The 24,121-nt window shown below is 35.8% G+C and overlaps 1 protein-coding gene across 1 annotated transcript in view; it reads left to right on the top strand.

Moving 5' to 3' along the window:
* LOC140155816 (EH domain-binding protein 1-like) overlaps positions 1-24,121 on the top strand; it is a 104,811-nt gene that overhangs the window by 69,306 nt on the left and 11,384 nt on the right. Inside the window, 5 exon segments of the mRNA XM_072178804.1 lie at positions 3,411-3,566; positions 5,120-5,264; positions 14,637-14,663; positions 19,999-20,169; positions 22,843-22,908. Of these exon segments, the coding sequence (XP_072034905.1) occupies positions 3,411-3,566; positions 5,120-5,264; positions 14,637-14,663; positions 19,999-20,169; positions 22,843-22,908 (565 nt within the window).

Genomic DNA, 24,121 nt, shown 5'->3' with positions numbered 1-24,121 from the left:
AATACCTCTCGCATGTCCATCAGGTAGCCATGGGCGTTTTGCTGGCCAGGTCAATGAAACCATACACATGGGGTGATTAAGCGTCATCACATCATGTGTGATGCATGGATGTGCAGTGGCTTTCCTTTGTAAGATTTACCCCATGAAGGATAACAAGGACTTATGTCCAAAGTTGTGGAATAATCTTGTAAAATGTTCAGGCAATCTGTCAGGATATTTTACACATGTCGCCTATGAAATGCTGAGACTAAAATCAAATTAGTTCATTTCTTCTTCCAACAAAAAATATATGTTTGACAGATTTGAGAAAAATCCACCAGATTGTTAACTCTCTGAGCACTACCTGCTGATCTAACATTGCCTCTGATTGGTTAATTACATGATATCTTCACTTTAATCACCAATAAGAATGGAGCTTTGCAAAAAATTCACCCCAATTTATTTGCGTTGTGAAATTATTCTAACAATGTTACTGATTGGGCCAATTGATAATGAAAACTTCTTTTTGGCCAATTGGCAGGTAGTTCTCATGGGGTTAAGGTATAGATGGGTTCTGCTAATAGGGGTTATAGGATTTACTCCTGTTAGTGTTAGGGGGAAAATATGTCTCAAAGCTGGCGAAGATTTTTAAATCCAATGCGGAAAGCATTTTTTCCCCTGACTTAAACTTAGTCAAAAAAAGTTTGAAAAGGTTGAGATGCTTGAAATTCCAAAAATTACATTCTTAAAATTATAATGAAATTTTTTTTCATTAGTTTAAAAGTATTATTTATACAATTCTTCCAAGGAAAGTTAAAAAAAATATTTACCAATATTTTACTAGGGGTTTTTGTGGCCGTATCAGGCTTATGACAAAAATATCAACATTTTAGTATGAAAGTTTATTTATGTAGACTTTTATCTTATATTCCCAAACAAGTTATGTATAATTAGAATTTTTTTTAAATATTTTATCTTGTCTTTCCAAATAAGATATATGTATAAATTAAATTTTGTATCGTTAAAAGAAATATTGCTTCCAAATCTGTAGAGAATTGACTCACTCCAATCTGGTTTGTGGGTCAGGTCACTGAAAAAAGTGCACCATTTGACATAACTCAGTGGGGAAAATTACCTTATTTCTTGTATCAAATTCGTTTGGATGTTTATCTCCATTAATCAGATCAATATCAATATTATTAGATCTCAAGCATCGTTAACACCATCAGATTGATTTCAAGTGCAAATATATTAATTACCTAAATCGCTATAATCAGTCACGTTGATCCTTTTACCTAGTAATTAAGTCGGAATAACTCGTTAAGTGTAACTGACTTAATTATACTCGTTAAGCTCAACTTAGTTAATTATAAGCTGACAGATTTTGCATATCGTTGACTACTTAACAAGATTTTGATGAAAAGAGGTTTGCCAAGTTAAGCTTACTTGAATTGAAACCAAACAAATTGCACGTCATTGTCCAGTTGACAGGATCGATTGTGAGTCCAAATTCAAGGACAAAGTTTTATTATTATTATTGTGATTTCTTTAGCTTTTTCTTTCTTTTCAAATCAAAACAAGCTGAAATATTTGGGTTTTGATAGCAGAAGGTCATGGTGGACAGGCCACGGGTGATGGTTAATGTTGCGTAAAAATGTTTTTTGTTTGCCCGAAAAACGGGGTCAGTGGTTGGTAACCTTTAGTAGGGTTGATTTGGAATTAAAAACAATGGGTCAGAATTTCACTATTTTTAATATTATTTGTCATAATTTTCATTTTCATATTATAAACTGCACCATAAATAAAATGTTTTGGTTTCAGTTTATTTTTACCAACATTTCATAATAATAATAAAATATAATAATGGAAATGTGTTTAATTTAAAAGTGGGTAGACCATACATTCAAATTCAGACAAATTTTTTTTTAAATGAGATAACATTTTAAAAAGACAAGGACACCAAATAGAACAAGACTGGAATGTGCAAACAAGCTATCACAAGACATGTCTTCAAATAAGAAGAAACATGCTTCTATACCAGTTTTCACCCCGATGTGCGCTAGCGTTCACTCAAAAGGCTGGCATGCACAGGCTTAAAGACGTCGTATAGATGCCTCAATGTCACTGCCACATCAGGGTTTAAAATGGTATAGCATTCTTACAAAAAATAATATCTTTGAAGAAGAATCTTGGATGTAGTGGTGACATTTGTCCATAAGATTGCGCCACATGGAATTACCTTAAGTCCACATATACTGTATGTATGCATTCGTCTCTCATTTGCTATGGGCTGAGTTCAAATCCCTGCAGTGCTGTGGGTGAGCATAGTTTGCCAATCCGTGAACAAGTATAGAGGTTATTCTCCAGGTATGGCTACTCTGGTTTTCTTCCTGCATCCTATAATTTGTTCGGCTTTTTATAATTGGCGAAAAATGATTTGGTTTTTGTTAATGTGCACGTCAATAAAGTCTAAGCCCAATTGTGTGCATATCATTCTATATCAATACACAATGTTATGAGTCTCATTTTTCGCCAATTATAAGCCGAACAAACTTATGAACTTGGACCTCTTTCTCCTGTCTCATCTTAGCCTCATTAAAATACACTCCATAATAGTGACTCAAGATTAATTTGTTGGGTGGTAAGATGTGTGTAATAAATCCCAATATTTTATATTGAAAAATCTATTATCAAACTTCTCTTTAAAAAAATAAAGACAAATGTTGTTAAGTGTCAACAGAACCAAACAAAGAAATCACAATCTGCAGAGTTGATAAATTTTCAACAAAATATGATATTTGTATGGGTAATTTAAGGAGCGAGATTGAAAAAAAAAGCTTGCCCAACAATTGAGTATTAATCATTTCTGTGAAAAAAATCTTTGTTTCGACAGGTTGTATCATGTTTATCTACAAACGTCTGAACTTGTTGTACTTATCAGGTGCTCCATGTACTTGTGTTGTTGCAAGCCGTTCTTCTGAAAAATTGTCTTAATTAGAGCAGGCTACTGGTATTGTGAAAGGGAACCCTTGTTAGGGAGCATGTTTGAAGGTGTTAATGCTTGGTAATTATAAGACAAACACAAAATAAGCCGGTGTTGAAAAACGGCTTTTCACAAATTTCACCCTTTTGTGCAAAAATTTTGGGGAACAAATTTCTGTGATTTTTATACTTGTTTTGAGGCATAGTGGTACAGTGTTTTTTATCTAACAGTGAGTTAAACATAGCAAAACAAGGTGTGTTTGGCACTCAAAAAAATATATTTGAGCTGAGTTTGGCTCTCTGTGGCCCATGAGCAAGTAGAATTAAGAACCCCTGACCTACTGGCATCTCTGAGTTTATGCTAGTCGTAGACAACTTGTCAGTATTTCTTGTCAGAAGAGTCGATAATAAATAATAAACTAACTTTTTTTCAACTTCTTTCACAAAAGGAGAAATCCAAGGAAGCCGATCTTAAGGACAGAGCGAGGAAGTTACTGGAACAGGCGAGACGAGATGCGTCGCTCAGGAAGACTAGCAGCTCAATCAAGAAACGAGCCGCCTCCATAAATGGACCTGTAGAGGAGCCAGTGAGCAGTCCTACAGAGGTAGTGTATTAGTACAAGTATGATGGAAAGGGATAGTTTGTGGCTCAAGACAATTTCAGGGGCTAGAGCTACACATCAATGTTTTGATTCTTAGAATAGATGAGGAACTCATGCTACAAGGTGTCCCAGAATGATTTATACCGTGTTTGAACAAAATATCAAAAATATATAGTCAACAGTGTATCTAATCTTAATAAGTGCAATACAATGCCACATATGTCTCCTACTTATTCTGTGACTTTCATGAAAATAGCTTGATTCGTTTTCGCGTGACATTGCTATTACTGAAAATGGACAAAAACGGCATGTGTGTAATTTACAGTGCAAAGGCATTATAACACATGGATCCTTTATCACCATCGTCCAGCCGCACTTTCTACATTCTTTTATAGGAAATACACCAAATTTGGCACAGATGTAGAGCTTACAATTCTTGATATGGAATTAAGTGAAACATTTCAATATGACATCAAATATTTAGGTTGAAAAACATACTTTTTATGTGATTTTTACCACAATTTTACCCAAAAATGTCATTATTACAGAGGATTTAACTTCCTCAAGCATCCTCCATGTAACATTTTATCTTCTTAAATCACGTAGCTGTGGGTTTGCCAATATACTGTGGACATAAATGCATGCTGTGACACTAAGGACGAACCTTCTCTATACTTTTATTAAAACTCCATCTCTGCCCATCTCTGCCGGCATTTCAAATGATGAAACTCACACACCGCAATAATTGGCTTTAAAACTGCCGCCAAAGAAAGAATAGTTTAAGGTCACTCGATCATAGCAAATCTTTTATTCCATACAAGGATTGCTTCGTAACATCATAAATAAACGATAGATATCGACTGTTTAGTAGAAGTAAGAACAGGACATAACAAATATACTGCATAACATTTTCCAAACAACTTTTACAGATTTTCAAAATAGGTTGCTTTGTCAGAACTTGGAATTCACCATTTTTACGCAATCCTCTTTAACTTCTCCTAGAAACGTCCAATTTTTAAAATCTAAAAAATCTGAGAAAGCTAAATATATGTAGAACTTAAAATGCAAAACAATATGACCAATAGAAATGCCGTTCATACCTAAAAAACTCCATCTTTCCCGGTATAAATCATTCTGGGACACCCTGTATCTTGACCACATCAGCTCCTCTCTCTCCATCAAAGAAATGCCCCCTGATAAATGCTGAATTGCCACTGAATGTGTGAATTGTATAATTATTGATTTGGTCATCAGAATTTTCTTTCATCAAATATCACTTACTTGATCAAGTCATTAATCGGAAGGTTGTAGGTTCAAACCCTGGCGACGCCATCATGTTATACTCTGAGTAAGGCACTTAATCTCAATTCCTCCTCTCCACCCAGCATTCTTTAATGCTGGGAAGGCTAGGTAACAGACTTGCTGCGGAGGAGTCTAGCCTAATCGCTAAGGATGCACCTGGAGCTAAGCATTCCATCCTGTAAAAAATACATCTTCAACTCCTCAACCTCTTTTTAAATTTAGCAATAACATTGATCTGTTTCCACTTATTTCAGGAGGACAAGAGACAAGAAGATCTACGCAACAGAGCCCGTAAACTCATCGCCGAGGCTAGACAAGGCATCAACAAACCACAGATAGAAGGGATAGAAGAAATGGCAAAGGCTGCTAAAGCCCAAGCACAGACTCCTGCTACAACAGGTCAGTGGGCCATAGGTCAATGGTTAACTAGGTTTTGTGATATTGAGTACTGTGATGTTTTGTTGTTAAATACTAACGTGATATTGATGATTGGTGGTTGTTTTGATTTTACAGTTGTACTTGTAAGTAAAAATATATTAAAAGTTGCTTACAATATAAACTTATTTTTTCAGATGATCATAATAACTCAAGTACTACATTAGAAGTGAATTTAAATCTAGGGAATTCTATCTATAATTAGTTTATGATTTAAATACTTTTTGTATTAAGGGTCATGGTCAATATTCATATGCAGTGTTTTGGTGACATACGCAGCAGTGTAAAATATCGTCTGAACTTGTAAAGTTCTCTTGCAAAGTTCTTCATTCATTGTAATTGTTTACATACAAAACTATCATACAGTAATGCACTTGCACTTCAGTATTGCATTTTGCTATCATAGGCATGTAGTATCAGGTTTTGTGCAAATAGAAACAAACGTAGAAGCACTCCATTATTGCATTTTTCTATCAAAGCTTGCAGATCAAAATAGCAAGTTTTCACTTTTTATGCAAATAAAAAAATAGAGAGTTTTCACTGCATTAAGCATCACATCAGTGTGCACTGAAATGGAGTAGTAAGCTAAGTGTAACATTCTTTAAAATAAAGATTTTTTTATAAATTTGGTTCATAAATTTGCATATTGCTTTGATATTGCTTTGAACACCAGGCATAGTTGCTCAGCTAGAGAATGTATATAGCCTCTCCTTATTGCACCAAATGAGGGCAGCATTTTCCACCACTGTAAAAAATCAGAGCTTCCCAGCATTATGCCCAACCAGAGAAGACTTCATTACATCTCTTCTCTGGTCCAACACAAAATTTCAAACGTGCATGTCCACTTGTCACTGTTACAAAAGTGATTCCAATAAATTGATTGATTGGTTGATTGATTGATTGATTGATTGACTAATTGATTGATTGATTGATTGATTGTATTGCGCATTTTGTGGTAAAGAGTAGGATAGATTCTTACTAGCTTTTTAGTTTTTGAATTTTTTTATATTTAGGGTAACAATGTGCAGAGTTGACAATGATTTTCATTACGTTGCCAGCAAATTCAGTGATAAATTATTGAAGGTGTGCTTTCTGTGGAAGAATTTGAATTTGTATTGAATGACTCAAAGCAATTACTACTACATCTTTACTTAACACCAGTACTACCATTTTGATTAAAAAATGTAAAAACTTCTGACCAATCATAATGGTCCCTCAGAATACTGTGAAATCCAGCAGTGGTCCAAACTTTTTTTCTCCCAGCAACAACCTACCAACTGCAGCCAAAAAAAGTGCACCATCCTATTGTCCAATTGCCATAGCAACAAGACAATGCAAGAAATTTGCATTTACACAAGTATGGGATTTTTTTATCCATCTCTTTATAATGGTGGTGTAGTCATGTATAGCAACAAAAATTTGCATCAGGGTTGCCAACAAATTTCAGCCAGTGTCAAATAATTGAAAAGTCACCCAATTTCTCTCTTAAACATTAGTTTCTATGGGACAGGAACTACCAAATGTTGCGGGAGTCAATGTGAAAAAAATTATTTAATTCTCAGCCAGAATTTCGGTCAAATAATATCGAAAAGTTGCCCAATTTTTCTTCTAACCATTAATTTCAATGAGACAGGAAACTTAAGTTGTGTGAGCCGATGTTGAAAAGTCATCCAATTTTTTTCTTAACAAGTGGTTTCTGTGGAGCAGCAAATTATTAAAAGTGGCAGGGGAATCAAAAGTTGCACGATTGGGCTACTAAATCACATCTTTGGCAACCCTGTCAACAAAAAGTTATATTGCATCAGTGGTTTGCATTCCCTGTCATCATCATCATCAAGCCCTCCACTCAAGCATGAGGCATGACTTAAAATGTATTATTATTGATTTCTTCTATTTCTTTCTATTTGATTATTTTCTCTTTTCATCTTTTTCCCTCTTTCATCTCTACCACTCTTTCTACACCCACCACTTTTTCAATTGAGGCTTTTGTTGGCCCGGCCACTTCTTCCAGAAGAGTGGGCACTTTAAACAGAATAAAATCAATAAATGTTTCTGGAGTGAAATGGAGAACTAACAATTCCAATGATTGAATGTTTAGAAAAGGTAAAAGTGAAAAGAGAATAAAAGGTGAAAAGAGAAAAATGGGTTGAATGGTCAAAAGGTGGTTGTCCTTTTGGAAAGAATAGTGGACAAATATGAACTAGGTGGTTTTTTTTTTCAAGCCAGGGGTGGTGGTAAAGGAGGGGGTAAAATAACCAGAAGAGGTAAGAAATGCAGGCAAAGATACTGATAAATGAATTGGTATGAGCAGACGATTGGGCTTGTTGTACTTGAAACTTGTGGTTATGATTTGGCTGTGCTCTAGAATATGGAGCTGAATGGAGTTCAATGGAACTTTTAATATAACAGAATAGTTAACTGCTCAGTTGTAAAAAGTTGTAAACAGGGTTGATTCTCATTACCACACCAGGGGCAGGGTGCATTCCCCTCACCCCAGTGAAAACAAATTTCAACTATATTCTGTCGGTCGGACATCCGGGCTATCTCTAGTCTCGGGCCCAAGCTGCATGTGGCTCACGGTTTGTTGTGTACAACAGAAACCGGCTGTGAAGGAGGCTACATAGCGATGTTGCTGGAGTGACATTCAATTTCGGGAAAAAACGACACTCGACCATGGAATTTAATTTAAGTTTGTCAGTATATAAACGGTAAATCAAGTAAGTTTCTTTCACTCTGAAGACTAGAAACGGTTGTTTGATTCCACTGACTATTTGTGATCGAAATTTACATAACACCAATGACAAAAAACATCAACAAAAATCGAATCACAGACTTGTTTTCACTCGAACATCATCAACCGGAAGTGACGTGACACGGACCGACAGAATAGATCCAACATTTAATATTAAAAAAATCACCCCCGACAATAAAATCAGCTTGGAGGTAGCTAGTTCAAATCCTGGTGTAGCTAAATTGTTGTAACCTTCTTGTTTCATGGTCTAGCAATGTCAGAATTTGAAATTCACATCATGCACATTGGTTACTCTTTTCTCAGAAATAAATCGAAGTGGACTCATTCACATACAATTTGCAATCATCAGATTTATTGAAGGTTTTTTTATCCTTTTCAATTTCATCTTTATGTAAATTACATCAGTATTTAGCATAAATTTATTCCTCTTCAGACCACTTACCAACCCACATCAACTTTCCCAGACTATTAGACTTCCTTGGCCTTTCTTTTTTGTGATTCAACAACCTACAGTATTATTATCCCATCTTTTCACACCAAACCAAATCTATTCTAATTTCCTGTGCCTTTGACTCTCCCAGACTACTCATCCTTTGTATTAAGTCAAATGTCAGCAGCTCAATTAGGTAAAATCTGACATAAGTCCTATATCAGTGACTAAGTATTTGCATGGACAATGTATTTTGAATGAAAATCAGAGATTATCATACCAAGTAAACTGTTGGATTTGAGCTCTGCACAAACTTGTTTCTTAGCCTAAGAAGATTTAGGTCTCCAGAATCTAGGAGGGGGCATTTGTGTCTAAAACTACCTATTAATAGGACAATTGAGTATTTGGAAGCAAATCTTAGATCATCTGAAACTTCCACAGGATTATTCTACTCAAGAAGAAAAGCAAGAAATCATTTGATGTTAGCCTATTCAAACATTATTTTAACTTCTAAGAAGATTAAAGAATTTGTGAATCTTATGTGCTAATGATGAGCATGATTTTTTGAGAGTCAAGAGCATGGCTGGCATCCGTTTGCAGTGGTTGATCCTATTGCATGACTTGTACTCGTTCTAATCCTGCAATAATTTTTAGGTTCTAGAGGGCCTGAAAATTGGATTTGGGATGTTGTCCTATTGGCATGCTTTCGGCATAATAGTGAATAACATGTTACCATTTGCCAGCGTAGTGGTTACGTAACTCCCTGGTAACTGGATCACACACCTTTTGGAATTGATAGTATATGGCCATAGACTTTGTGTTGCGATCATTTCGATCGTGGTGTAGAACTCAAAAGCGTGATCCAGTTGACATGGTGATAATCGGATTACATGTAACACTTCACTGGCGAATAACCCATCCCTGTATTATCTGTGAATTACCGCAAAAGTTTTGCCAACAGACTATTTCAAATCAAGATCGGAAAACTAGGTGCAGTATTTATTCAGTAAGCCAGGGGGTCAAATTTGAGGACAAGAAATGTCATGAACCATGATACCTTTTTTGACCAAAAATACAGCTTATTTAGCCAATGTCAATACGGGGCCATCAGGTAAAATTAAATATTTTCCTAACATATTCTAACACCTCCGCTATTTGGTACATCACAAAATGACAGTAATAGAAAGAAAAGTGCATATGTTTGTCATATTTTGGCATTTGATATTTCGACAAATTGACACTTGGCAATGTAAACATCAATCTCTTACACAAGACATACCTCACACTTGATCGTGTCTTTCATGGTACACATTGGAACTCCGCATTGCATGTAGTGCTGAAGAGGTACCAATTTAAATGCAAATGTTCGGGATATTATTTCATGCTTCGGGTTTAAACGGAATAAATCAAATTTGTAAACTCTATTGTAGATAGCAACTACGGCCAATCAGCTTCTCACTGCCAAAAAATTTGATATCGCCCTCTATAGTTGGTATGATACAAAGGGATGGTTTATAGTTGTGTGAGGTTCACCAGTATGAAAAACCCTGTTTGATGATGATGATCACATGATGGGAATATGTTGGTCTACTTGGAATCATCACCCCCCCGTTCAAAATTTGCACAGAATATGCCCAATGCAAGTATGTTTCAATTCATGATCATTTCAAGATCCTTTAAAAGTTTGTAAACAATGACTCACAAGGGATGGAATTCCAAACTTTCAGATGCCTAAGGGACTGGTAGGAAGGGGGGATTCCACTTGTACTATAATGGATATAAATCAAATATTGCAACAATTTTGAAAGGATTAGATGGATAAACCCCTTCCAAGAGTGCCAAAATCAGGATTAATACGATGCTTCAACTTGTTTAAGCTACAACATCGGCCATTATGATTAATCTGTTAAAATCTGCTGAGCAAATGTCTCGCTAAACATTGTCCAGCATTCCTTAACACACTTCAATGTTATTTGAATTGTACAACAAACCAATATGGTACACTACTAAAAACTCTTGAAGAAGTGGGAACTGCTATGATCTAATAATAAATATTAAGAATAATAATAATAATAAAATATGGAGGATGAAAAGAATGAGAAGTGTGTAAGCCTTGATTGGAAACTGTGACAATCTGTGTGAAATCGGCTTAGGATTGAGATGATCAAACAAAAAACGTTGGAGGACATCATTTCAATGGCTGGATTCTCCAAGGGGATTAGGCATGGACAACTCAAAAGGGTTAGAAATGTAAAAGCACTTCTCCCACACTTGATAAACTTTGTGGTATGCACATCTGGGTTTCTCAACTGTGCAAATAAAAAAAAATTACAAGCTCATTTTGATGAGAACTTTTATTTTTGCGCTGCTTGATTTTTTTTAGTTTTTAAATGTGGCAGTCTCCAAATCCACAATAGGGTGCAATTCTTCATTGATGATAATGTAATGGAGAATAACTCTGCTGCATTTTCTTTTGGGGGTGTGAAAAACTTTGATTTTGTATCAATATAGATTAGTTTTTTGTTTTTATTCGGATATCACTTTTACAGTAGCTATTAAGGAATATCAAGTAACCCAAATTTGTGTGATATCAAGTAACCCAAATTTTACGTGAAGTTATTCTAACAGCGAAAAAATTAATTGGTATAAAAAAAAACTTACAGCAGTTACAGAACTATGGGAGTATGGAATTGGCAAATAATGGTCACTATCTTTTATTGTGCAAATGTTAATAAGTATGTCTTGAATAAAAGAGCTCCAGGCCTGAATTATTGTAACTATTTGGTATTCTTATGAGAGAAAAAAAGGTGATATGGGTGTACAATAGGAGCAAAGTCATAAAACACATCATCTAAAGTAGATGAATTTGTTTCTATAGTCATTTAGAGGCCCATTACATTTTTTCCAGGCATTGATGCTTTGACGGGAAATTGAAAAGCGGCTATTGTGGCAGTGGGTTGGATGAGTAATAAAAGCATGGACTGAAATAGTTGGTGAGAAAAGAAATGAGATGGGACAAATATTTCAGTGACAGGGGGTATGCCCAATTCAGTTTGTCAATGGGAAATTATGTGGTTTTGAAAAGCACTTTTAATGGGCAAAGAAAGTTTGAAGATTCTATAGATGATTGCAATGTCAGTTAATGGAGCTTTTAAAAAATGTTTGAGAGAAAAAATTACAGTGTGATCAGTTCAAAAATAGCAGTGATGGGATGAAATGATGGGAGCAAAATATAAGCTTTAAACATCTGTATCAAAGAAATTGACATCATACATTTTACATAGAGGGATCTTAGACTAAATCAAATTTTATATCCCCTGTCCATCATCATGTTCATGTTACATGACATGATGACAGCCACTGAAAAAGATAGAGTTGTCATATCTTCAATATGTGACGTGTCATGTCAAAAGGAGACACTTTTGGGCAGGTTATCAATTTTGAGTTTTTTACATATCTTACATGTAGAGATATTTTGCTCCACAACACCGTTTTCCCCAATGAAATCGGACATTCCTGAGCGAAGATACCGAGTTCGAAATTTATATTTTATTATAAAATTGGAAATTGAGATATCGGCCTTTTAAAATATTATTGACAATGTTGAGAGTAGGAATTACGTTGAAAAATGTCTCAAAAAATAGAAGATGCCAGATATATTCTGGTCTGAAACTATCAGATAATATTTTTAACATTATTAACATCACAAATTCGTAACAAATTCAAATTGTGAAAAAATCACCCCCGGGCAGATTTTTGGCTATTTCTCCATTTACGATCCTGCCCAAAAGTGTCTCCTTTTGACATGACACGTCACATATGTTCAAGCAAACATAGAACACTAGCTGAAAAATATCATAATTTCTCCTCTTATATGAGAGAGGGATGAACTAAAGCCTTTTCTTGATTCCTCCTCTTTTGAAAGCAGTGCTAGATAATTCAGGGAGGGGAGAAATGGGGAGGGCAATGTGTTGAATAAACTTGCTTCTAGGGACTCACATGCGCTGCCACTGTTCCCGCCACTGTTGCTATTATGTGGCTGCATAATAGCAAATTGTATTAAAATTGGATGAAAGCTTTTCATGATGTAGGACAATTTTGAATGAGATGCACTCTACCCAGTCCAGTTGTCTCCAAGCAAGAATCACCCTGTGTCCTCCCTAATCAGTGTCCTCTGTGATTACTGAGGTGCATCTTCTTTAACCACTATTCCACAAAATCCCAGTAGACACAATGAGGTATTTGGATGTGGATTTAGTGAGGAAAACAAAACAGGATTGTGTAGTGTAATTGCTTTGAGTCCAATTTGATACTAAACAAAATATATAGGTTCTCTTGAGTAATCATGAATAGCCAAGGATGATGGTGATTGACCTCTGGCTTGTACTTTTGCTAGTGTCATGTGTGATTTTTGATGACTAAATGAATGCATGGAAGCTATTGCACAACTTTTGGCATGTTAGATATATGACTTTGGGCTAGAATTACTGTTTTAAGTTATGCCATTACAAAATGTGACACAGATCAGTTTGAAAACAGTAAGGAAGTCATTATTTCTTTAATTTTAACCGTACAGTAAATTTTCTGTTTCTAAGAAGATGTTTCAAGAGCTTTCTCTATACTATGTTGTTGATGTGATGATCAGCATGAACAATAGCATATTCAGAGCCCTTGTGTAATGACACAAGTCCAGTTGTCACAAATTTGAGGGACTAAAAGGGGGTGATAATGGTGCAAGCCCTCTGATCACTGAAGGCCTTTGACTGACCCTTCTTAAGACCATTGTACAAGTCCTCTGATCGTGAAAGTTCAGTGACTGCCATCTAGCAGATTCACTGGCCTGTTTAATACACCTCAGAGAGGCGTTAACTTAGATAATAACTTGATCGAGGACTCTGGGCCTTTTGAAGGCATATTGCATACACGGGTATTATGATTCATTTGTACAGCCCTTCATCTCTGTTCATGCTCATTGTTTCAATTTTCTTCAATGACAGACAATAAGTTCTAGTGAGAGGTACATACCCGTAGTAGTGTGCAAGTGCATATGAAGTGCTGTTCCTGAATCTGAAATTTGGATCACATTATATTTTGACAGATATATGAGCAGAGGTGAAGTAAAGTAAAGAAGCTCGGTAGAAGAGATGAAGTTCCCCTAAAGTTTTAGGGGAACAGAAAATGTGCTTATGACTTTACTTGAATCAGTAAACATTGAAATGAATAATTAAAACTAAAACCATTTTCATTTAAGTTTGCCTTTCTTAATTTTGCTTGTATTATATTTAATTCCATATCATATATGAATATTAATTAATGCAGTACTATTTCAGTTATAATTAATACAACACCTTTGTAGTTATATTTAGTTGGAAATGTAGCTTTCATTGCAATTCTTATATTTTATGCATGATCTAAGTATATTCATGTTTAGTTTGCATGATTATAGCACTTTTTGTAATTTTGACATTGTTAATATACAAAGTTTTTATAATTTACTTGGCAATCTCAACAAGTATGTCTTCAGAGTCCAACCTTTGAGAAGGGGCATGTTCTCCCCTTCCCCTTCCCATGGTAATTTTACTCCACCAGTTTGATGGGATTTTTTGAAGGCACACTTGAGGAGATTGTCTTTGTTTCACCATATAAAGTTTTAATCACAGTATATTTCCAATCACTTTGATGTGTTTATATTCATTCACTTTTAAGTTTTGATCCCCTACGACAGTTTTTCCCAAACTTAGATCGAGACCCATGTGTTTCACAAGAACTAACTCAATTTTGAAAGAGCCTGTGATCACAGATCGGGCCTCAATCCTGTTGTTTGGGAACTGCTGCCTGACATATATAAACCTCCAATCACTTGACCCCATAGGCGTACCAACTATGTTACTCCTCCCGTATCATCAACTTGAAATACAGAAAGATCAATTAGATTTGGGTCAAAATGAATCTGAATTAGAATATAATTTCATGACTTTTGGTGCTCTACTCCCAAAACAGAACTTTCTTGCATTAGCAAAATGATAAATTTGAAACTTGCCCAGGTACGCCTGTCGTCCATGCTTGACCCCCAAAACCTTTGATCACTTTCAAACCTACATCCACATATTTTTTTTTCTTTTGTTACGTGATGGTTTTGTTTTTCTCACACCAGGCTTGAAGTTTCGTTTTTACCAGTATGGTAAGATAGCATAATCCGTTTTAACACTCACCAAAGTTTTTGAATTTTTATTAATCTTAATTTTACTACTACCATTCTCGCTTTGTATTTGACCCTGCTTACATTTTTCAACATATTCAATGCCTTTGCGAAGTTCAAAGAGTGTACTCATTCATGGTTAAATCAAGAAGGTTCAATTTAAGATTCAGTTTTCTATGATAACTGATCATTAGACTAGTTTTTGAAGCAAATTTTCAGATATGCCCAATATGGATGTGAAAATTCTCATGATACAGATATACAATATCAAGTCTAAGCCTAAAGGTTCGTTCATACTACCACCGCATTTACTGCCACACTGCATCGTACTGTAAACTACTGCATTGTGATATCGATCATATCGTAATAAAGTTAAATACATTTTAACTTGGAAATGCGACGAGTTGCATTGAGTTGCGGCAAAAAGTAATCAATATGTCGGCTTTGCAAAGGAACGCATCGCAAATGCGGTGGTAGTATGAACGGACCTTTAGCTCTTAATCAGAGCCTTCATGAGATGACACAAGTCCAGTTATTGCTCAAATTCTAGTGACTAGGGCACAAACCCTCTGATCACTGAAGGCCTGATGACCCTGCTGCAAGGTGCAAGTCCTATGAGCAAGAAAATTGTGCAAACTGTCTGATCACTGCATCTGACCTTCCATTCCTATGACCATGGCACAAGTCCTCTTCACACTAGGATCTACAACATGCTCATCTATCACGACACAGTTCTTAAACCCCAATATATTTGCACGTTCATTGAATGACCTTTGAAAATTTGAGTACAAAATCTCATACTCCGCAACATGAGGTCATTTTTGCACTATGATTGTTTAATTGAGGTTATTGAACTATGCCATTGGGATGAGGCTATTGTGGTCCATAGTGTCAGTGACTGTCGTCCAGCTGAGTCACTGGCCTGTTCAGTGCACTTCAGAGAGAGAGTAGGTCATGGTTTTATGAGAACAACTTGATTATAGACTCATGTTGCCTCAGAAGCTGAACTATCTAAGCCTCAGACTTGGAGGAAGACATTCTTTGAACTTTGCAACAGACGCAGCTACCCTAGCTTACTTCGATCATTTTGTACTTTTTTTTCTAACGACACCTAAAGCACCCTTTGCTAATGTCATGTTTTTATCCTCAGCTATTGTGTCTCATCTGAAAGTGGTATCATCATTATCATTCATTTACGATGTCACCCAAACCTGTTTCATTTTGATTGCATTCATTTCCTCTGTTTTCATATTAAAATTTACGTTTTGGTTGCTGAGTTTATAAGTTTGGTAGACAAAAGACAGAAATGTGTGTTTCTTTGATTTTTTTTAATAGCTATAGGATAGTAGGGCTACATGTGATGTGGTAGAGGGAGAACTAAAACATCTATGTGTAAAGGGGTGATATGTACATTTTTGTATAATGGTAATGGGAAAACTAAATTGCCTTCCTGAGAGTCTGACAGAATTGCATGTTTTAATAGCTATTATGATACATGTAGGGCTATTATGTGATGTGGTAGTGGGGTAACTAAACTGTCTCTCTTTGTGCTAAATACCAGTAAGTATGTAATGGTATACATTTTGTTTAATGATATGAAGCAACACAACTACCAGTAACCATGATAACAGAAGACTCTTGAATTACTCTATTAATGAAATTCAGGAGGTGTGAAGGACTTTATGTTACGCATAGCACACCCTGTAAAATGCCTATTTGGGACGAAAAACAACCCACAATTTTGCGCAAGTGTAGCACATATTTCCACAATGAATCGTAGGCCCATTGTATGGCTAAATTTAACTGTTTTGTTTGAAAGCATGGGAAACAGAACACTTTTACCATGAAAAGCAATTCTGTAGCTAGCCACCGTATAGCTGTTATATAACCCCAATGAAATAGTACAACCCAAATTGTGGGAAACGGAAATAAGATACAAGCTGAGAACAACGCCGTAAAAGTACACCCACCCGCTAATTTTACTCTTGTAAAGAACCTCATTTGAGGGTAAAGAAAACCCTATTCCGAGCATGGACAATACAGACGCCTTGAAAAAGTACACCCACATACCCAGCCTGCATGGCTAACCTGTTCATTACCTTGTCTGTCCCTTACCCCCAGGCCTATTGGACTTCCATTGAAGAAAATGTACAGTCACGTTACAACCATGGAGTCCAGGATAGTGAGATAACCTAAAAAGAATGTTGACAAATTTTGAGCATCTGTAATTTCAAATTATCATACAATTTGGTAAACAACCACTTAGGAATTATTTTTAAAATTTTCCATATCAATCAACATCCTGAAACTGATTTCCCAGTCATCAGCATTTCAATTTCTAGAACACTTGAAAAATTCTCGAAAAGACCACTTGTGTTGGCAGTCTAAATTGGGGAATTCCAGTTGAAATCTACCCCCCCCCCCCCATGGAAGATCTGATCTTAATCATCCACACAGGGAGTGTGAATTTTAAATGGGGCTACCTGAATGAGTGACTCCATTTGAAATCTACACTCCCTGTGTGGGAGATTAAGGTCACATCTTCCATAAGGGGCGTATGGATTTCAACTGGAATAGCCCAGTTTGAAAACTTCTCACAAGTACCACTCTTGTCTGTGGTCAGCATTTTGTTAGTCACCAACCAAGCAAACCACTACCACTTTCAAACAGTACAGTTCTCAAGAACTTGTCAAAAAAAGAGGGCCACTTTGTGCTGTATAGCCATGTCCCCTGTAGGCCAATCCATAGTGTAACTGTCACGGTATATGCCAGTCAATTTGGAATTTTCGGCTCACCTGGACAAGAAGAAAAGATCGTTGATGTGATGGGTTTGGACGACAAACAAATCACACATTGGGTGTTTGGACTGCAAACAAGGCGACTAACTAGGGTTTAACTTCTCTCCTGCTAAAATGTAGAGTAGAAAGAACAGGTTGAAAAGGGTACCAAGCTTTCAAAAAAATACAAAAAAAGGTCTAAAAATTCCAGAATTTTACCAGTTTTTAATATTATTTTAAATTGTATGTGTAGATTAAATCGGAGGAGTACAAACATTCCTAGTATTGGTTTAGACATTTTAGAATATTCTTTGTCATTCTTGAAATGTTTATAACATTAACCCTTGTGAAATTGGAACAGAAAAGGTAAGAAACTCTTAGTCCCCTAGCTGAGAAGAAGTTGTATGTACTAAACGGAAGTACAAGTACATTGTTACAATGTTTCTTGTTTATGTAATAATTGCTCGTGGAGGTTTTTCTGGGGTACTTTGCACTATGTTAACGTTCAATGTAGCTATCTGAAGTACTTGGTAAACAATTTGGAGAGGGTTTACACAATCTCAATTTTAGATTTAAAGTACTTTGCACGAGGGGTGTGTTGTACTCTTTAAGAAGTCACCAACGTTTTAAATTCAAGTTCTATTTGAAGAGCAATCGAGCCAATACTAGGCTTGTTTGTACTTGCATCTATATGCCTTGATGGATTGCTAGCAGCTGCACTGGAACTTGAAGAGATCTATATTATACTAGTGGCAGCAAGTGGCCAGAGCAGGTCGAAAAGTTTAAAACTTTTGATATCAAACCAAGAGGCTTGTAACCATTGAGCTTGGCAGAAAAAAGTGCTGTCACCCCTCTCTTAAATAATTCCTTTAGCATCAACTCCCAACATTGGCTATTTACATAGTGAAGTGTCCTACCATTATACACACAGTCCCATCCATCTATTTAAAGCATCTATTTAGTTGAATCAAGCTAATTATTGACTATTAGCACCAAATGGAATTATTGACAAGTATTTCCTTGCCTACGGATCAAAATGTTGACAGGTTGCCCTGCCTACCACTCAAATAATATGACAGTTTCCAAAAACTTGTCAATCCTGGCACAAGGAATGTTTCACCCTTGGTGAATTGCGACAATTCGGACCAATTAGAGAGGTGTAAGCGTGCATTCTTTCTTAATGCGGGAGAATGTATGTTTTTTGTTTGTATTTTTCTTTTGGATTTGATCACCCTTACATGCCCCTGGTGGTGTGAGATACTTTTGGTAGTTGAATTGAAAGAAGGTGATAAGTGCATGATACTAACAGAGCAGTTACAACTTTCTCATATCCAAACATCGGATTTAGTGGTCCCAAAAAATAATTCTTTACCCAATTCTTTACCTGTTCAGAATCTTTCATATTTATACCGCCTTTCTGTATTTACATTCTCCTTGAACCTCATAACTGAATTTGATACTTTTCACAATATCATTGTGAACAAATTGCAAGTAACCAAGTAATATGGGTTTCAGAGGCTCAATTCAATAATTTTCTGATATAATCATTCACAGCACATTGGCATGAAAATGCTTCTTCCCCCTCCCCCATCTCCTTACTACTTTCAATATCACACCTCATATTGAACTGAATTTGATACTTTTCATAATATTATTGAACATATCACAATTATGTGATCAAGTAATATGGGTTTCAGAGGCTCCCGTTCAATCCTTTCTTGATATATAATCATTCACAGCACATTGGCATGAAAATGCTTCTTACCCCACCCCCATCTCCTTATTACTTTCAATATCATACCCCATATTAAACATGTTAAACTGAATTTGTCTGAACACAATGTTATTGTGAACAGTCACCAATATGTGGTCCAAGTAATATGGGTTTCAGAGACACCCTTTCAATCATTTTCTGATATAATAATTCACACCACATTGGCATGAAAATGCTCTTCCCTCCACCCTCCCCATCTCCTTACTACTACTTTCAATCACACTTTCAATGAGTGATGATCAAGTTCATTAACTAACCGGGGTTATTTGCCGTGGTGTGTGCATGTTGACTAAAATCATACTGACATAACATAACATTCCACTATCATAATATTGAATATTCAGTAATTACAAACACTTTCATTACTGTACAATTATCCATCTTTTATTCATAATCTATTTTATAATACCATCTATTAAGCTTCATTGAGGTTACCATCTTCCAAGACAAATGCCATCATTCTTGATGGCATTTCATTGGTTTGACATTTGAATTGCTATTTAAAATGTACTTCAGAGAAGTTTTATATCAATATAAAGGAGTTTTATCTCCATTTGGAATGTGAGGGTAAAAGATTTTGAGTTCCCTGGACCATCAACTATCTTAACACATTTGTTACTAACCAGTGGGGAAATTAAAAAACACCCTGAACTATTTACAAGACCACTGATCAGGTGGTCTCCATCCCCTAAATGCAATAAAGGTTACATTTGTTAGATCATCAATATAGACTTTTAATTCCAATCCATTTTCACTTTTTATTTAGGAGGCACCAAACCCGATATCTCTGATACTACGCCGTCAGAACAAAAGCCTTCACGGTCAGACACGATTACGGATGCCGAGAAGAGACTATCGACACCCAATAACGTAGCTATGAGAACGTCACTACGGTCTTTCACTGAATTGGTACAACCTTCCCCAACAAACGCCAAAGGTAGGTGTGAGGTTAATTGTTAGCAAACATCAATGGTAGGTATGAGACTATTGTCTGCATCAAGTGAGAGGAGTTTGTGGTTACCAGATTTTAATTTTTTTTAAACCCATATTTCATTGATTTTGTAGCTTTTCATATGATTTTGCTTGTGCTTGAATAGCTTTGTGGTTCTTTTTTCCTTCATTGTATTTATTAAAGTAATAACCATCAGACAAACAAACACAAACAAAATAAGCTATTCCATTTAGAATCCACACAACCCCTGTGAAAGATGTTACAAACATCTTCTACTTGAGGAGTATGAATTTCAAATGGAATGAATACATTAGGAAGCTCCATTTGAATTTCATACACCCTCTGAGAAAAGCTTTCACAGATGGAGGGTGAGTTTCAAATAGGGTTTTTAATGTGCTAATTCCATTTGAAATTCATACTCCCACTGTGGAAGGTATTTCAAAAATCTTCCACAGTGGGAGTGTGGACTTTGCCCAATACACAGCTCTTCCATTTATCATTTCACTGGTTACACAAGGAAGTCAAAATGGGGAGAGCACATTCACATTTATTGGATCATATAACACATTAAATCTCCTAGGTTTCGCACACAATAATATATTTGAAGATAAAAAGATGTCTTTTCATCATTGCTAACTGGCAAAACTTGCAGTTTAGCTATCCATTCTAACTTCCTTATTTATTGACCATTTGCACTGTCATTTCAAAATGAGGTTGTACTTGTACCTCAAAGTATTTGTGTGTGCGTACGCCTTTCATACGCATGCTTAATTACGGTGTACGCTTAGCTAAAGCCTTTTGCTGCTTTGCGATAATAGCGCGTAAAACAAAACATTTTGGGCATGCGTTTGCAGGGCAGGGAGAACCTCGTTTTGAGAGCAGTTAGATGGTGGATCTGTGCAAAGGGTCAATATCCAGCCTGTAGCATCTATAGCAATATGATCATGTTATTTACCGTACTGACATGAGTATAGTCCCACCCCGTTTTTGGGTGAACATTTTTCAAAATTGGGGTGGGACAATACTAATTTAAAAAACAAAACAAAAAAACAGTTTTTCAAGTTTTTTATTTTTTCGGTTTTGTAGTGTCCCTGGACCTTGACCTAAATGCTAGGATCATTCATGGTTGACCTAAAAAAAATTTTTTTTTTTTTAATTTGAATTTTGCACGGTGTTTTGTGTTTTTAATATGAACATTGATACTTTGTTTTCATATCATACTATATTAATGATATCAAAATGCATTGAATTTTTTTTTTTTTTTTCAAATTTTTTGAAAATTTGGGGGTGGGACTTTACTCGAAGGTGGGACTATACTCGCGTCAGTACGGTATTAGTTGCAAACAACTTCTCAAGCTGTTGATGTCTACAACTGGCTCGCAAACATTACATATATAATTGTTTTACTATATTTGCCAATTATTAATGTTTTGTTTACTGAGCAGCAAATGCATATACATTAGTTTTGCCAACATGAGCAATTGTAATCAACATTACTTTCATTTTGCGAATTTGGACCCACTTTATTTTTACCCCATTTTCAAAAACCATTGCTTTAAATGGCTGTTTGCATTAAATGTACCACATCATTTAAACATAGTGTTTTTTTAGTGGTGAATTTGGTTAACCATTTTTGCTTGCTTGTATTTTGAGTGCTTTTCACTTTCATTTCTTAGCTGGTACTAGTCTTCAACTTTTTTGTTATGTACCTTTGAACTGTTTCCTTTCTCGCATTATATTAATATTATAGCATCTTGAAATTTTATCAAGAATCAGTTTTTGATGATCAAAATTGGTTAAGTAATTATTTTCAGTATAATTTTTGCAGTCAAGATTGTTTCGTGAGGCAGTGATGGTTTCACTGCTTGTCGCGGTGCTGTTAGATGCAAATATGACTAATTTTCTTTGAAATTGTTCCAAAATGATCAAGATTCCAAATGCTGAACATGTGTAGTAAAAGGGTAGAATTGGCTATTCTGTTTGAATTCCACACACCCCTGTGGAATATGATGCAGGTATTTCAATTCCAGTTAAACTGTGGTTATTCTATGTGGAAATGTAAGCACTTTTTTGGTAAAAATCCAGCTGAAAAGTGGTAAAGGGTGAAATAGAATACATAAATTGGGCTATATCAGTTGAAATCCATACACCCCAATGGAAGACATGACTGTAATTTCCCACCCAGGAGGTGTAGATTTCAAATGGAGTCACCCATTCAGGTAACCCCATTTGAAATTCACACTCCCTGTGTAGAAGATTGAGGTCATGTTTTCCACAGTAGCTGTATGGATTTCAACTGGAATAGCACATTGGCCCCTATTTGGGAAATTTGGTTTTAAATACCAAAATCTTCCATACCTATTCCACTATTTTAGGGGAAAAATGTTCGACCTGAATAGCTCAAACTGTTGATTTGAGTGTAATTCCAAAATCGGTCTTGAGGGGTGTGGTTTTCAAACAGAATAGCCACCTTTGCAACAAAAACTGATTCAATACATGAAATTCTTTTATTGCTAAACATTTTGTTGTAATTATTTCTTAGCTGTGTTTTCTTTTGCAAGTATAATACTGTTTTGTTACATTTTATATAGCATTATTTCTTTTTGTAGCACAACCCTTTGTTCTAGCTTTCCAGTTGCCTTATTTTTTTGTTTATAGTACGAACAGACTCGGTGAACAGGGTGCTGAAACGATCAAAGCGATTCGGAACTATATTCATAGAGGGTAAGAATCTGCACAAAGTTGGGCAAAAGACGACAGACAAAAATCGCAGCACAGATGAGATGCGATTCACCATGAGATTGGGTTATTCTGGTTGAAATCCACCACCCCTATGAAAGACATGACCTTAATCTCCCACACAGGGAGTATGAATTCCAAAATGGGGTAACCTGAATAGGTAGCTCCATTTACGGGGGAGATTAATGTCTTCCATAGGGTGTATAGTTTTCAACTGGAATAACCCAAATTGTGCTTGTGACTTTAACCCCCTGGGTGGGCACTCAATAATTGAGGTTTGCACTATTTACCACCTTTAAGACCCAATTTTTTTGCCCCCTATATTATTCCTATTTGCCCCTCAAATACCTTCTTTTTAACATAATCTGTGACACGATCAAGGGAAATGAGTCGGATGTCGCTAATATTGATTTTGAGATATTGGCAAAGAAAGTGTTAAAATTCTTTTGTTTTATGTTGTTTTCCGCCATTGATAAATTGACGTAACTTCTCAAAGAAAATCGTATCAACATGGGGTTTTCAGTTTGTGAAAGCTCTAAATATACTCTTTAGAAACGTATGTAAAACTCATTTTCGACCAGGGTCGACATGTGCCTCATTCCCCTTGATCATGTCACAAATACTCACCATAAGACCTCCTCTTGAAAGTTTTTTCAGTTTTTTTTTAATTTGTCGCTCCGGTGGACCCTTTCTTTTCAAAAAAACTCCACTTTTGTCTCTAATAGACTCACAGTGATTAGCATATCCCCCTTAAAAGACTACCAATTTTTAGCATTTACCCCTGAAAGACCCCTCCCTCATGAAAGACCCCTCCCCCGTGAAAGACCCCTTTTTGAAAGTTACATCATCACCTGCATATCATGAGAACATACTCAGGCTTTTAACTCCACTTTCAAACATGTTTAAACAATGTACCAACATAATTCATTGGGGTTTGAGACATTGCATTCTGACGTATTTTATAATTTCATTAACTCTTTCATTGCCAAGCTTTATTTATGCTTTTCACTTTCTTTTTGCTATGCCATGAATTTGCTGTATTAAAGCTTTTGAAGTATCACAAATCACTTGATTTTCACCATCTATACACTTAAACTATATATTACAAATGCCTTATTTAGGTGTATAGAATGTGCAGTTTGTGATACATCTGGGCTTTATTTTCCATATAATGGTGACTATGTTTATGCATGCAAAT

The sequence above is a fragment of the Amphiura filiformis genome, chromosome 1 (genome assembly GCF_039555335.1).
Source record: "Amphiura filiformis chromosome 1, Afil_fr2py, whole genome shotgun sequence".
In the NCBI taxonomy this organism is placed as follows: Eukaryota; Metazoa; Echinodermata; class Ophiuroidea; order Amphilepidida; family Amphiuridae; genus Amphiura; species Amphiura filiformis.
The sequence above is the reverse complement of the archived record's forward strand: the minus strand, read 5'-3'. Positions and strand labels throughout refer to the sequence as shown.